Source organism: Chelonia mydas, chromosome 2 (genome assembly GCF_015237465.2).
Source record: "Chelonia mydas isolate rCheMyd1 chromosome 2, rCheMyd1.pri.v2, whole genome shotgun sequence".
Taxonomy (NCBI): Eukaryota; Metazoa; Chordata; order Testudines; family Cheloniidae; genus Chelonia; species Chelonia mydas.
In genome coordinates this window covers 253,999,379-254,015,153 of record NC_057850.1, presented here as the reverse complement: position 1 = coordinate 254,015,153, position 15,775 = coordinate 253,999,379, and the positions used below count along the sequence as shown (strand labels likewise).

Here is a 15,775-nt window from a genome sequence, read left to right as displayed (position 1 = left end):
TTCGCTAGGATAGATCCCAAAGTTATAAAGTGTGATGCTTCCCAGGGGTACCCAGGGTTGTGAGGCACCTAGCTAAGACCAGCCCTTAGCGGGAGGAGGTCTTTTCTGTGCCTGCTGTGGATCAACTCCCTGAAACCGCCAGCCTCTGGCAACACAAGCACTGCCTGCCAGGCTTCTGCGGGCCTCGCTCTCTCTCTGTACAGGTTAGCGATAGACACACTCCAACCTCCGAGACCTCTGAGCGACCCTCTGCAGCATCCAGCCCCTATTCCACTGGACACACAACTCTTAGACCTGCTATTCCCAAAGGAATAGTACACACCAGTCTGTGAGATTCAACTCAAGGGGACCACTTGACTTAACACACAACACACAAAGATGTGTAGTGAAAACAATAAGAAGTTTATGAACAAAGAACATGGATTCTAGAGAGAGAAAGTCAGAATATTGGAAACAAATGGTTACATATAAAACAAAATCATAACACACTTTCTGGATCCTAAACTTAATTAGCAAGGCATTTCCCTATCCCCTACAAGATAGCTTACCCATGTCCTTTCCCCAGCATTTCCAAGCCCACTGGTGGCTTGTCCTCACAGGTGGAAGGAATGAGGTTATACCTCTGTACCCCTTTGTTATGCCCCCCAAAATGTCATTGTCCTTATTTGTAAACAGGGCTCTGCCCTGCTGGTTCACATCTTCCTGTATATTTCCTTTCTTAGAAGATTTCACAATTGTTCATTAGCAGGCTCAGAATGTAAATGGATGCCCATTGTGAACCATACAATACTTAATTAAATATAAACAGACAGACAGATAAATATTTCTTACCTGAAAGAAAACTCGCTTTTCACCTTTCTGGTGACCAGCCCCTAGTCACAGACTTTAAGAGCATAATTTTCAGTATATATACATAACTCCTTACACAACAGCCATACATGTTTTGCAATAATGATGACCAGTGTGACACAGGCTTTCATTAGAGATGGCCAATTGCCATCCAGAGGTCCTTGGGTCACATAAAGGTCCTTATAGAAACTGGGGCCTCCATTTTAATTTTTGTTTTATAGCTTTGTACATACCACAAGCAGAATCCTCACTAACAGGTTCTTTGATATAGCCCTCTGTTTGATACAAAGCTGCTGTACCGTGGCCACATCACCAATCCCCTCCTCTTTGGATCTCTCCACAGGTTCCCCTTTATACAGTGAATCAGATTTAATTATTAGGGGTGAAATCTTGGCCGCATTAAGTCAATGCTAAAATTGCCATTGACATTCTTGGGGCCAGGATTTCACCCCATTGTGATTCTGCATAGCACTGCTCTGGCCTACAACTCCAAATTTGTCTTTTCCCGTGTCACCCACCCCCTCTACTCTCCCTCACTTTAATCCATATTATAACTTCCTTGGTTTATACAAACATATTTTTATTGCACACCAATTGTTTTGTATACCAACGCTAGTGGGCGCATGCTGTTTGGTATTGTTTGCATGCATTTGAGACCAGATTAGCAATCAAAGGTATCAGAAACTGATGCCCAAATGTATTTAAAAAAAAAAAAAAAAAAAGAAAAGAAAAAGCCAGGTCTGTACAATCTCTTTCACACACTGTTTCTATAGTTTCTTCCTCTTCAGAGTCTTCCTTGCTGTCCTCTGGCAAGAGCCACTGTTTTAACATCCAGATACAGGAGAGTTATCAGCTCTGGTGGCAGCTGCTCATCCAACCGACACCAAACTGGTTAGCCCTGGGAAACAGCAGACTCTGGCTGTGGTGAGGAAGATAAAAAGTACCAACCAGGCAGTTAGAGGGCAGGGATATTTAGTGGGTCCATGCAGTGGTAAAATGATAATGAACAAAATGTACACAGTACCTGGTTTTTCTGCAAGTACCATATATCTTTTTTGAGAAGCTGACTTTTTTCAGTAGTTTAACCTTTACAATTCAAGCTGTAGGAGAAGGCAGTTAGATTCAAAAGAAGGCATCCTTCTTTGGAGCAGCTTTTGATATGTTACCAGGAGTATATTGAGTTTTACAGGCTTTGAGAGTTTAGCATCACTTTAGTCCCCTGGACCTGTATCTCTTTTTATTGAGAATACGTTGGAAAGGGAAACATTGTCAAATCAAACTTGGCTCAAAATTTGGCTTTTGTAAAAATGTGTTTTACAAAACCTCAGATCAATAGAAATGTTCCCATGACTTACAAGATAAATTCCAGTAGAAACAGTTCTTTAAAGCCACATAAACATATCATGAATCATAGAATATCAGGGTTGAAAGGGACCTCAGGAAGTCATCTAGTCCAACCTCCTGCTCAAAGCAGGACCTAATCCCCAGCTAAATCAGTGCTTGCAACCCATGCGTTGTAACTTTGGAATAATACAGGACAACTTGTATATGAAATAACCTTAAATAAAAGTGAAACTGACTAGCATGTGTTCATTGCTCAAGCTGCTATAAATTTATAAACCACATAAATAGAGTTGCGTGAATGCATCACAATGAATTTGGCTCCTTTTCCTGCTTTTACTACATCTGCAAGCAAATAGTGATGCCTCAAATTATTCATTATTAAAAGAAGGATTTTTTAATTTGAAATTTTGTATTTTGTTAACTTTGAAGATTAATCTTCAACCCACCTATTCATTAAGGGGATGTAAAACGTAAGAGATTAAGCCAGTAGACATGCAAAAATATTTGGTACATGGTATTCCAAGTTTGAATTTTCTGTGTTAGTTGGGGTTGTTCACATCAGTCACATGACATTACACTGTTTTTGACTGGATGAACATTACTCTTTGCAATTAGGTTTTCAGCACAAATGCAAGGGAAAGGATGGTCTTGTATTTACAACACTGGACTAGGATTTAGGAGATTCTGTGTTTGATTCTACCATAGACTTCCTGTGTTTGAGTCTACACAAATTATCTAATCTCATTTGCCTCAGTTCCCCATCTGTAAAATGAGGATAATAATCCTTGCCTTGTCTAAACAGATTGTAATCTGTTAGAGATAGCAATTGTTTCTTGCCATGTGTATGTACAGTGTAGCACAACGGGGCCCTGATCTAAGTTTGGATGTATAGGCACTCTAATAATACAAGTTATAAATAAGCACAGAATATTTGGAAATTCATGAGCACTTTCCATGAACACTTGTAAGGTTAAACTTAACCTTCATGTTCCATGAACATTTGTGCTAATATACTTAGATTACTTGCATGCTCATGGGGAAAACCCCCCACAAAAACAGTGAGAATATGGACAAAGTAAATTCACATTTAAATTAGAGCCGGAATTTATATAAATAGTAGGCAGTAAATTAGGTATATAAAAATTCTTTCAATTAAAATAATCTCAAGCATTGTTAGTAACAATTTAAAATCTATTTTGTAAACATTATTAGTAACTTTTTAAAACTAAGCAACCTTTAACCTGAGTGTCCCTTTAATATTTATAATGTAAAATCAGTGTTTAGGACACATTTGGGGAAGAGATAGCTCAGTGGTTTGAGCTTTGACCTGCTAAACCCAGGGTTGTGAGTTCAATCCTTGAGGGGGCCATTTAGGGATATGGGGCAAAAATTGGGGATTGGCCCTGCTTTGAGCAGGGGGTTGGACTAGATGACCTCCTGAGGTCCCTCCCAACCCTGATATTCTATGATTCTATGACACTTAGAAAACCTGTACTATGGAACTTAGCTATAACTCAAGAAGTTATGTACAGAAATCCCCAGCCTTCTGTCTTAATTGTACTCGACTGTTTTGCTAGCTCCATGCCCATAGTAAATTTAAAATATAACACAATATTATACAGAGAGGTAGAATGCAGTGGAACACAATACAGTCTGCTCCTCTCTCATCTTTCATGCAATGTGCCTGAAAACACTTTATACTTTATAGGAAACATTCAGCATTCCTTCCAACAAGTCTGTTTGTCACTTCCACTGTTCTGAAGCTCAGGCTTCTGTTACTTCTTTTCTAGACACTGGCTAGTTGTCATGACCAATTGTTAAAAACAAAAGAGCCCTGGCATCCCGATCACTGCTTATATTGTAATGACTTGGCTGCTTTTAATGGCTGCAAAAAGTGTTTTACTCCTTAGGGTTTTGCATGCTTTGTACTGTGCAAGGCTAATTTCATGTCTCTCTTTTTTTAACTTCCCGTTCTGAAGACAAGAGGTGATTTCTGTGCTGGATGATCCCCCTCCCCCCCCCCCCCGCCTCCCCGCCCTTGTGCTTCCCATATATCTAGCTGCATTTTCATCACTTATTTCAGAGTAGCAGCCCTGTTAGTCTGTATCCGCAAAAAGAAAAGGAGGACTTGTGGCACCTTAGAGACTAACAAAGTTATTCTTAGCTTCTCTGCATGAGATAGCTCTAAATAGGGGTGTTAATGGTTACAGATTAGTGAGTGCTGGAACTGAATGCACAATGAGATTTAAAATGTACAAGGTGATCTGAAACAAACTGTGACTTTACAGAGGAAAACCAAGGGGATTCTCTTTGCATATGATCAGCCATGCTTTATTTATAAGAAGGCATAGGGAAAGGTGTCCATTTTAAGAAAATCTCAGCTATACGGTATGCAATGTTTATAAGAGTCATACACGTCACAATGCAAAGATTATAAGCCTAATTCTGATATCACGCTGGTTTTACACCAGAGCCAAGATTTTAAAAAGTAGAGGCCTAAAGTTATGCGCCTAAATCCATATTCAGGTAGCTAAATAAATGTCCTGATTTTTAAGAGTGCTGGATAGAGCTGTGAGAATGACTGACTGATTTGATTTGGGTAGAAGAGAAACCAACTTTTTTGATACTTTCAGGAAATCAGAAAAATTTCATTTTGGGTTGAACAAAATTTTTCATTGTGAACATTTTAGCAACAGCAGAGGGAATGAAGGGCTGGATCTATGAGAAGCTGCTGCTGCTGGTGGTTACCACTCCACCACCCTTTATATCCAATTTTTCCCATTGGTTGGAGCACTCAACTGGATTGTGGGAGAACTGGGTTCAAGTCCCTGCGCCAGAGCAGGGTTTTGAACCTCGGTTTCCCACAACCCAGGTGAGATCCCTGACTTCTGGGCTCTTAGGTATAAGCATGGCAATTACCTAGTCCCTGATTCTGCATTTTTTGGCCACATTTTTTTTTCAGCCAAAAATTGTTTGCCCAGCTCACACCTAACAGTGCTCAGTAGTCAGTTTAAGTGCTCAGTAGTCTTGAAAATTGGGACACTTATTTAGATACTTTGCATTGGGCTAAGAAGCTTGATTTTAGGAAGCCATTTTTAAAAATCTTGATCTGCATTGTTACCATTTGGCCTGATCCTGCTTTCATTTACACTAGTGCAAATGCAGAGGCGTCACCGTAAAGTCAATTGCGTTACACCATTGTGAAAGCAGTGTGAGAGCAGTGACTAGAATATTAATATTGAGAGGGAAGATTGCAGATCTCTTGACATAATTCCAGCCTGTAATATTTTCTTTTAAAGGAAACCCTTTAAAGGCTTTTCCCCAGCTGCCCTCATGGGGGAGGATGTTCGCAAAAGAAGAAATTTGTCCCAGGCCTATCTGTACTATATGGCTGGAGGGCGTCTGCTGAGAACTTGCTCCGTTCCTTGAGTTGGTGTTTTTTGCTAATCCCTTCCCCTCCAGCTCATCCCCAGCAACTTCAGCACATTCCCTGTTCGAAATGCTGAAGTATCTGTTGAACTAGAGGAAAGGTCATCACAGCAGCAGGCACACCGGATTCTTTGGAAACATCTTTCAGCTTAAAGAATAAGACACCATAGAGCAGGGAGGGAATGGCTGTAAACTTAGATGAAGAGCCAAGGACTAATGCAGCATTAGAGAGAATGGACTTCAGACTCTGTCCGAGAAAAGGAAGCAACAGTGCAAACTCCTGGGAAAATGTCTCTTCTCCCCTCGTGGGGCATGTGCAAAGAATGTCCCGGGGCGACAAATCTTGTCTCTGCCTCAGTGGCTGTGGAAAAGATGCCTTGGCAGGGGAACCGGTGCAGTTCCATTGGACAGAGATTGAGTAAGATTTAGAGATTTGTTGTACGTACTGCACATCCCCTGCTGTGTGGAGGAACAGGGCAGCAATACACAGTAGGAAGGGCCAAAGGATTCATCATTGTATGGATTCTTTGGCTTTATTCCTGAGGCAGAAGGGGTTGTGGCCACATAGAACTACTTAGGCCTAGTTTCAGAAGCAGCTCCATGGAGCAGTTCCGCAGTCGCTCTGGAGCCTATGGGGAGGAGTCCATCAATGGCTGGAGGGTTTTGAGTCTTGAAGAAGACAGTGGACACCTGAGAGTAGGAGCCGGGCCCAAGTCACAACCATGGAACTGAGCACCCATGTGAACTCCTGGCAATGCTTGGATATCTGGATCCATATCTGAACTTTGTGGCTTGGGTTCATCTCTTCTGAAGATACATTAGAAGGCTGGACTATTCCCAGTTCAGCCTTGTGGAGTTTAAAGTTTTGTGTGTGTTTCATGGTTTTACTGAAGTTAAATATCCTAATTTTTTTTCTGTTATTTTAATCCATTTTTAAGGGTGATTCAATTTTAAATACTAAATTGATCTTTCTAGTTGATGGGCTGTCGGTGCTATGTATTCAGGGTAAGTAAAACTCCCCACAAGTGAGGCTGGTTCAAGTGCATGTCCTAGGCACTATACTGTGTACTGAGAGACTTTGTTATTCAAATTTTTCACTTCTTCCTTTACCTGCTATTTTTGCCTCATAGTTTATCCTTTTTGGAATGCTGACCAGTACTGATTCATTGTTCCTTGCACTCCCACATCTGACTGGTGTACCTACCTGTTGTCTCTCATTTGTATATGGCCTGTAAACTCTTCAGGTTAGGAACTGTTTCTTTGTTCTGTGTTTGTACAGTGCCTAGCCCAGTGGGGTCCTGGACCATGACAGAGGCTTCTAAGCACTACCGCAATACAAATAAATAACAAAAATTACCTTCTCTAGAGCATCTGATACTGGCCAGTATCAGTGAGTGGTTTGATTCACTTTTGTTTGTTCGTTTGAAGGACTGATCTGTTACCTTTGCTCCAAGCGAATGGGTGGAGAGTTATCTTTGCTTCCCAATGCAATGTCTCCAACCCTTCAATACCGTTTGTTTTTCAGTGAGGCAGATCAAACTGGTGAAAGGCCTGCAGTCGCTGGAAGCCCGTGAAAAGGGGACTGTCACCTTCGAGCTGGAGCTGTCTCATGAGGATGTGGAAGGAAGCTGGATGAAGGATGGCCTGAAACTGAAACCAGGGGAGAACTGCCACATTAGCGTCCTGGGGAAGAAACATTCACTGACACTTTCATCCCTGAAGCTAGAAGACTCAGGCCTCATCTCCTTCAAGGCAGAAGGCATCCATTCTTCAGGGAGGCTTATAGTAACAGGTATATAACCCTGCAGTCTGGAACTCCACGTGGGATGTGTTCCTGCAGAACAGACAGTGCATGCCATAGGTTGACTGCCAATGACGCAGTTCATCTGGGCATGTCTTTGATTAGTTGTTAATGCCTGAGGTTTTCAGAGCCGTGCATGTCAATATTCTGCAGTTCATACCGTGGAGTTCATACCTCGCTTCTGTATTTACTGTTGAGATGCACAAGAAAACAGCAGAGAAAACTGATATAAATATACCCTTTCACACATCCCCACCTATTATTATTTATGATTGATTATTATCTGTTATTAAGTACTGACAATTTGCTTGGTGCTGTCTAAGGTACCAAGTGAAGGCAATCCTTTCCCTTATTATGCATGGAACTCCCTTCTTGAGCTGGTCTCTCCTTTATTCAAATCCCTCCCAAAGACCTGCCTTTTCTCTGTTGCCTACCAGTAACTATAATGGTATAGATGTAGGGTAATTTATGACTGTCTTTAGCTCCTTATATAGATAATGTATATGCTGTCGTTAAAACTGTGTATGTTCTGATGTGTCTGTATCTGAATGTCATGGCAGGGTCTTTGTCTGCCTTTTTATTTATACAGTGCTTAGCACATTCTGTCTGCTACCAGGAACAAATAATAATTAATAATAATGACATTATGTACTGAATAAATTAAATATGGGCTGTGAGCCAATGGCAGAATATGCAAAACAAATTTTTCATTTTCTTTTTTGCTTACAAGATATAGTAATCACTTAAGATGTAATCTATTTACTGATTATTCTGAGTCTTGTACTCCTACCAAACCCAATCCTCTTCTTACTGTATTTTCTTTTTGGCAGAGTTGCCTGTGAAAATAAGCAAGCCTTTGGTCGACATCAAAGCTCCTGAGAAGGATAAGGTGACATTCGAGTGTGAGCTCTCCAGGCCTAATGCGGAGGTCAAGTGGTTTAAGGTACAAAACTTAGCAGACAATAACATCTTCATTTCTCTTTTAGGGCCTGATCTAACTTCTCCTGAAGTCAGTGGGCACCTTTCCATTAACTTCGAAAGGAGATGGATATGGGCTGTTATTATGCAGCTCTGGTTATCCAATATTAATCAAAACTCCCCAGTTTTCTTTGTGTCCATTAGCTCGTACAGTCTACCTTACCTCTGTCTAGAATATTTATTTACCAGATCTTTAAGGGTGTTTTCATGGAGGTAGTCCCAAATTTCAACTTTTCTGGAATTTACAGTAAACTTCCAGATTTTTGTTGCTTTTATGTAAGGCTTGTTGATGACTATTGGTCCAGTCTCATGACTCATTTAACTATGAGGCATGTTGTCAAATTGTTACAATACAAGACTGGGTTCCAGGACTCCTGGGTTCTATTTGCACTCCTCGGCATGTTAGATAGCCTCTCCTGGGCCTCAGTTCATCCCTTTGTAAAATGGGGACAATAGTGACAAGTCTCAGAGTGGTGCTGTGAGGCTTAATTATTTACTGTTTGTGAAGAGCTTTGAGGCCCTTGGATGAGTACACTATGGTTCCAGTTCCTCACAGTTTTAAGTACGTGCTTAAGTCCATCCCTATTTGCTGATGCATTCACACACATGCTTAACTTCACACACGTACGGTAAGTCCCATTGACGTAAGCGAGACATAAGCATGTGTATAAAGTTAGGCACGTGTGAATGCTGCGCTGAACCAAGGCTTATATAATGGTAATAAGCGACTATCTTGTTTTGTTTTTTTCCTTCTAGAATGGATCTGAGCTCCGGCCAAGTAAAAAAATGGCAATTATTTCCCAGGAAATTAAGAGAAGCCTCATTATTCACAAGTGTGACTATGACGACCAAGGAACCTATGTATGCGATGCAGCTGACGACAAGAGTTCCGCTACCCTTATCGTCCACGGTATGTTTGATAGATAGAGAAAAGGTCCCCTGCTTTGGAGGTGTATTTGGAGATGTATTTCCTAGGTGATTTCTGTGTTTCTCATCTGCTAATAAGTTGCCTAGAGTTCAGAATTCCGCCTCGTTCGGTTTTCTCTTCTGTAGGTACTTTTGCAAGTAAATGCCAACTTTTTCTTCCAGGGCTCACGGCAATTTATCATTTTCCTTATTCTTTTAAACTTTGTTTATTGATTTTTATAATAACCAACAAATTATGGACAAATGATTGGCAAGAGACGAGGTACAGTACTGCTTGGTAGACAACCATGGTCAAATGGTTAGAACTCCTAAGTTTTAGTTCAGACTCTACCATTGAGGCAATGAGAGTTTGCCAGAGTCAGGAGTGGATAAAACTAAGCTGGGATCCCAGTATTTGTCCCACTTTAAGCTACAAATGCTAAAATGGGAAAATAAAATCTCATGCTTCATTAACGGCAAAGAGTCCTGTGGCACCTTATAGACTAACAGACGTACTGGAGCATAAGCTTTCATGGGTGAATACCCACTTCGTCGGATGCATGTCACCCACAAAAGCTTATGTTCCAATACGTTTGTTAGTCTATAAGGTTCCACAGGACTCTTTGCCGCTTTTACAGATCCAGACTAACACGGCTACCCCTCTGATGCTTCATTAGTTTAGCTTACTGCCATAGATGTCAAGACCAGATTTTGTCCTCTGTGTACAGCAGTGCACCACTGATGTAGATTGATAGAATTTCTCATCTTCTTCTGAAGTTTCAGGTCTTAGCAGTGCTGAAGGAGGTTTTGGAACTGCGTGGAGTAGCGGTCTGGGCTATAATCAGTCATATTAAAATATAGCATAACCGCCCTTTTTTGTTTCCTGTTCTATGCTGCCATTTGGCAGCCACTCAGGTCAAGTTGCAGAAATGTTTTTAGAAAATGTCCCATTCCTGCCCTTCGTTAAACTCACCCTTTCTTCTTGAGTTAGCACTTTGGATTTGTTGCTCTTTGGAGGCTGGTTCATTTACATATAAAGATAGAAATATAGTCACAGGCAATTCTGAGATTAATGCAGGCTGTATGAGGTGCTTCCCTTTGGGTAGTGAAAGGCTCCAATAAAATAGACCGGGCTAGATTCAGAGCTGGTGTAAATGGTTGCAACTCCACTCATGTCAATGGAATTGTGCAGGTGCTTACAGAAGAGACCTGATTCTGATTTCACTAGACCGTAACACGGATGTGATGTCATGAAGTTACAGTAACATCTGTGGTTGTAAAGCCTGCACAGCTGACTTTCGAACTAGGCTTCAGGGCTGAATTTGGGCTGCAAAGTTCCAATGACTGTGACCTCTCTAAGTGGAAATTATGTTTTTTATTGTGGTTGTGAAACACAAACAGAGGCTGTGCCATTGGTCCTTGGTTGTGGCCAGGCACAAAGAGGACAGTGCAGAGACAGAGCCGGAGAGCTGCCAGTGCTCTGTCCCAATGCGGGGACTTGCTGTGTGTCAGTCCAGTCCCCTGGCATAACTTAGGTTGCTCTAACTTGTATTGGCTGCCATTGGCCCACAGGGGCTGTCCTGAGGGCTGTGGATTGCCGGGGTTCAGGGAAGCCTTGTCCATGCCCACTTTTACTGGACCAAACCCCTTGCAGTAGCTGCAGAAAGGGGGTGGTGAATGAGCTGTTACACTGGCTGTGCAATGCTGGAGGATTCCCCATCACCCCCATACTGAGTTGGATCATCCCATAGTCGGCTACGCCATGTTCAGGGCTGCTTTATGCTAGCAGTGCAAAACAGCTGCAGGCCAACCAGGAGCAGGGCCTGTGTATTTAGCAAGTGACTGGTTAAGGCACCCATTGTGGCATGGTATAAGTTTCCTCAGCTTGCTCAACTAATTCTTGACTTAACCCTGACCATCAAGGAGAACCATCTTAAAGCTTGACACTTAGTTGATTAAGTTTTCTTGGCAGATGAATCCTAGGCTCCTCCTGAGAGTATTAGTCATGACAAATTACCTATGATAATGTGAACTTTCCAGCTGTTGTTTCTGAGAGGGGAATAGATTGAGGTGGCTGATAGAAACCCAGCTATTATGGTGTCTTTAAAATAAAACACTTTGAGGAATTCTCAGTGGCCAGGGCAGACTGGAAAAGGCTTCAGATGAATCATACTTAACTGGCCAAATTTGCTTTCGCACCAAATTTTATCCTATTATATGCACAATTTTGCCCTAGGAATGCACAGCTACTAGTATGAAGTCATTGGTAATTCCACAGACACATAAAAGAGTAAAATGTGTCTATTATGCTGTGGAAGGATTTGTAAAGAGAAAGGTGGGCAAGTGTGGATTATGTGAAAAATAAACCAACTTCATAAAGCTATGGAGGAATCAAATATCAACATGTCTCTGTGATCCCATAGCCCGAGATATCAAGATCATAAAGCCCCTGGAAGATGTGGAAGTGAATGAGAAGGAGAGTGCGTCTTTCACCTGTGAGATTTCACATGATGAAGTCCAAACCCAGTGGTTCAAAAATGACTCCAAGCTGAGGGCTGGAGACAACATTAAGATGCGTCAAGAAGGTAGGGTGCAAAAGTAGGGTGGTGCACGCTGTATTGTTAATGAGTCTGTGGCAGAGAAAAGTGGGAAGAGGAGGAGAAGGTGTTGGGCCTTGAGCACAGAGAACTGACTCCTGGAATCTGCTTAAGAAGTTACAGCTTGTAGTACGTCCTGCTGCTCCAGTGCCATTGTCAACTGCAAGGAGGACTGGAATTACAGTGTAGTGGCAACATGAAGGGGGATGTGAGTATGGATCACTTGCCTTCATGGCACTCCAAGGCAGGAGCAATGCACTTGGTTCCTTGAGGGAGTGAGCCGTTACCTCGCATTGATTGACTCTGGAAGCAGCTGTGTCCAGTTTTCTCCAGCGAGGGTGCCTCTCACTTATGCAAGAGGGGCTTTCGGTTTCTTGAGACAGAAAAAGGGAAAATGTGTGGATGTGTGTGTGTGTGAGAGAGAGAGACTCCAGATGAGTTCAACCATCCCTACAATTAAATAATTCTAAGTACAGTTCAGTCCCTCGAAGGCACAAGGATTTGGGTTGGAGTTAGAGTGTGTGATAATGTACCTGTGTCTGCCTATCCATATTCCAGATGGAAATTCAGAACGGGGGAGCCATTACAGTCCTACAGGGAGTCAATTTTACTTTTCTAATCACTACAGGAACGTGCACTTACTGTGACTTGGGGGTCAGATTCACCACTATCAGAAGTGGCTATTGGTCTGTTAGAGCTAATGGAATCGTGCCTGCTTATACCAGCAGCATTTAGCCTCAGAAGATAAAACCATCTTCTCACAGCGGCTTGTGCATGGTTGTATTTTTATTCACAGGAAAAACCTATGCATTAGTTTACAAAAGTGTCCATGTGGAAGATGCTGCAGAGATCAAATTTGTAGCAGAAAAGGCAGAATCTCGAGCGCAACTTAGAGTTAAAGGTAAGTCTAACAGTAATGACAGCATTGTTAAAACAGTTTTTTGTAATAAATTAACCAGCTCCCATTGACTTCAGTGGGAACAGTGCGAAGCTGCTGCTTAGCACTTCTGAAAATCGCAGCCACGCTACATTGAAATGAACAGGAAAAAACGTAACACCACTGTCTGGGTTTCCCTGTACCAAGAATCAGCCTCTTTGCTGGGTATTTACCTTTGCTAAATAACATACAAGTCTTCCTCTCGATACGGACAGTTTTTTTTATTCCTTTTTTAGACAAAAAGGGCCATGTTTAGATTTTGGAGGGAAATGTTTTCTTTCGAGAAGGCATCCCCATTTCTGCCTTGTGAGCACTGTCCCTTGCTACTTTACACTTAAGTTGTGTGACAACGTGTCAGACTGGGCAGCTGCAAGAGGGTGGTCCTATTGGGTTCCGGGAAGTGGGCGGGCGCAAGGGGACGAGCCACTGGGCCCAGGACTCAGATAAATACAGGGGACAACAAAACCCAAAACAAGGACAGGCGTGAAGGTCAAAGCGTCAAAAGTAGGCAACCTGAAAGGGACACTGAGCAGAGAACCCTGGACACCACCCACTGCTCCTTGAATGTGTCAAGGGAGCCAGCAGCCGCCGCCCAGAGGAACTCTGCCCAGCTATGTGAATGGAGAAAGGAATGGAAATAGGCCCCAACAGTTGCATAGCGCCCCCTCGGCCAACATCCTCTCCCTAGTGTTATAGTGGGCCACTTTGGCCATTGCTAGGAGGTTGATGAGGAGGTCTTGCGACTTTGAGGGGCCATGGGATGTGCGTAGATAAGAAGGTGAGGGGAGAAGTGCAGCCAGAATTGTAAAAATAGGCTTCAGGAGGAAGAGGAGAAGAGGAGCTACAACCTGGCACGCTCAAGATAAGCATGTGCCAGGACCTCCCTCATGCCGCAAAAGGAACAGGCATTGGGGATAGGGGTGAACCGTGCCGGATACACGCCCATGCTCATGATGCCATGAAGGAGCCGCCAACTAATATCCCCGGTGGGCCATGGGACCAAGGTGGAATACAGACTGGTCCATCGGGGATCCTCGCCCTCAATGGGTGGCAATAGTTTCCGCTACTTAATATTGGGGCAGGACACGAGGGTGAGGAAATGGAGAGTATGGGGCACGAGCATGTACAGATTTGCGCTTGGTGCGGTTTGAAAGTAAACTGGCTGCAGGTCGTGCAGCCGGCTCGAAGTATGCAGGGGGGGCAACCAGGGGAGCTCTCGGGGCAGGGGCCCGATGAAAAGATCCGGAGGGCCAGGGGTGAGGGATGGGCAGGGAACATCCTCCTAAAAGACCTGCTTGAGGTAAACCCAAGAGACGGGCAACAAGGCTGCCCTCACCTCCTGAAGTATGCACAGGGGAGTTCAAAGGGTGGAGAGCCCCAGGCAGTGAGCAAGCACCAGGGGATCCATCCTCTCTCTCCAGTCGTAGTCCAGGAAGTCTCTGATTCTGGTAACTCCTGCCAGGACCAACCTCTGGTGCATCGAGGGGGATGCAAGAGGGTGGTGGAAGGCAGGTAGGTTAGCCTTAGAATGCCAAAGGCCCTTTTTCCTATAAGCTGAGAAGGGGTTATCTCAGGTCAACTAGGAACACCCGAGTCTGCTTAAGGGCTGCCTGAGGCCTTTAAAACCCCCTCCTCTGGTGAGAGGAGGTGGAGGAGAGACAAGTTGCTGCAGAGCTAGTGGCAGCAGGGAGACAGGCTTCTCCAGGGTGAGAGGCTGCTCTCCTCCCAGCAGGGGAAATAACCAAAGCTGAGTGCCAGTTTAGGGGAAGGACCGGCTCCCCAGGGCCAACAACAGGACAACACCCTCCCAGCGAGAGGGCAAGGAAAGATATCCCCCTTTTGTTTTGTGTTTGTAAGTTGATTGTTTTTTTCTTGTTTGGTGGAGGAGCACTCCTTGGGCCTGCCCAGAGGCCTACCTTGAAAATACTGACAAGTAAACACAGAGGGGGAACACAGACACTGTACAGTGTGGGGCTGATTTACTCCAGGCCCTAACACCACCAGAGGGTGAAGTGCTAAGACCGGCAAGACAGAGGAGGCCCCTTGCCACCGTTGTACAGTGAATTTTTTGTGTCTAATTTAAAAGGCAAGTTCTGAGGGAGAAGGGAGGTTGGTCTCATAGTTAATGCACTGCACTGGGACTCAGGAAATCTGGATTCAGTTCCCACCTCTGCCACAGACTCCCTGCGCAACCTTGGGCAAGGTATTTAGCCTCTGTGTACTTCAGTTCCCTATCCATATACTGCGGATAATAATGCTTCCTTCCTCCAACTCTTTTTCTTATGGTATGTGCAGTGGGGTCCCAATCATTTCCTGATAATGAAGGAAATGTTACTAATGAGCTTCATCTGGCACCATCCACTACAACCACACAGTTTGTTTTTTATTCCTCCTCCTTAGAACTGCCTGTAAAATTTGTGAAGCCTTTGCGGGATAAGATTGCTATTGAGAAGCACCGGGGTGTCCTGGAATGCCAGGTGTCTCGCCCTACTGCCAAAGTTAAATGGTATAAGAAGAATGTTGAGATTCTTCCCAGCCAGAAATATGAGCTGGTGAGTGACAGTGTCTATAGGAAACTCATCATCAACGACGCCGAGTTTCAGGATGAGGACGTTTACACATGTGATGCTATTGATGACACAAGCAGTGCTCATTTCTATGTTGAAGGTACTGGACTATTTTCTTTCAACTTGTTGGAGGGAGAGTGGATAGTTCCAGAAAGTATTTGAAATTTAATCTACAAATGTAACTTAATTAGCATTTGATCATTTTTTTATTTCTGCAGCCCCTAGGCTATGGGGGGCAGGCGCATCCAGGAATATGAACTTGTGATCTGTCCTCCCAAGGGAAGTGGTAGAGTCCCCATTCTGGAGACCTTTCCAATTAGAGTGAAGAAAGAATTATTCCCTACAATAGGCTACTTTTGCAGTGGGA

At 43.4% G+C, this 15,775-nt stretch overlaps 1 protein-coding gene across 1 annotated transcript in view; it reads left to right on the top strand.

The window, feature by feature from the left end:
• OBSCN (obscurin, cytoskeletal calmodulin and titin-interacting RhoGEF) overlaps positions 1 to 15,775 on the top strand; it is a 281,809-nt gene that overhangs the window by 79,089 nt on the left and 186,945 nt on the right. The window contains exons 27-32 of the mRNA XM_043541677.1: positions 7,148 to 7,414; positions 8,254 to 8,366; positions 9,158 to 9,311; positions 11,731 to 11,892; positions 12,701 to 12,805; positions 15,242 to 15,508. Coding sequence (XP_043397612.1) covers positions 7,148 to 7,414; positions 8,254 to 8,366; positions 9,158 to 9,311; positions 11,731 to 11,892; positions 12,701 to 12,805; positions 15,242 to 15,508 — 1,068 coding nt within the window. The remainder of the gene's footprint in view (positions 1 to 7,147; positions 7,415 to 8,253; positions 8,367 to 9,157; positions 9,312 to 11,730; positions 11,893 to 12,700; positions 12,806 to 15,241; positions 15,509 to 15,775) is intronic.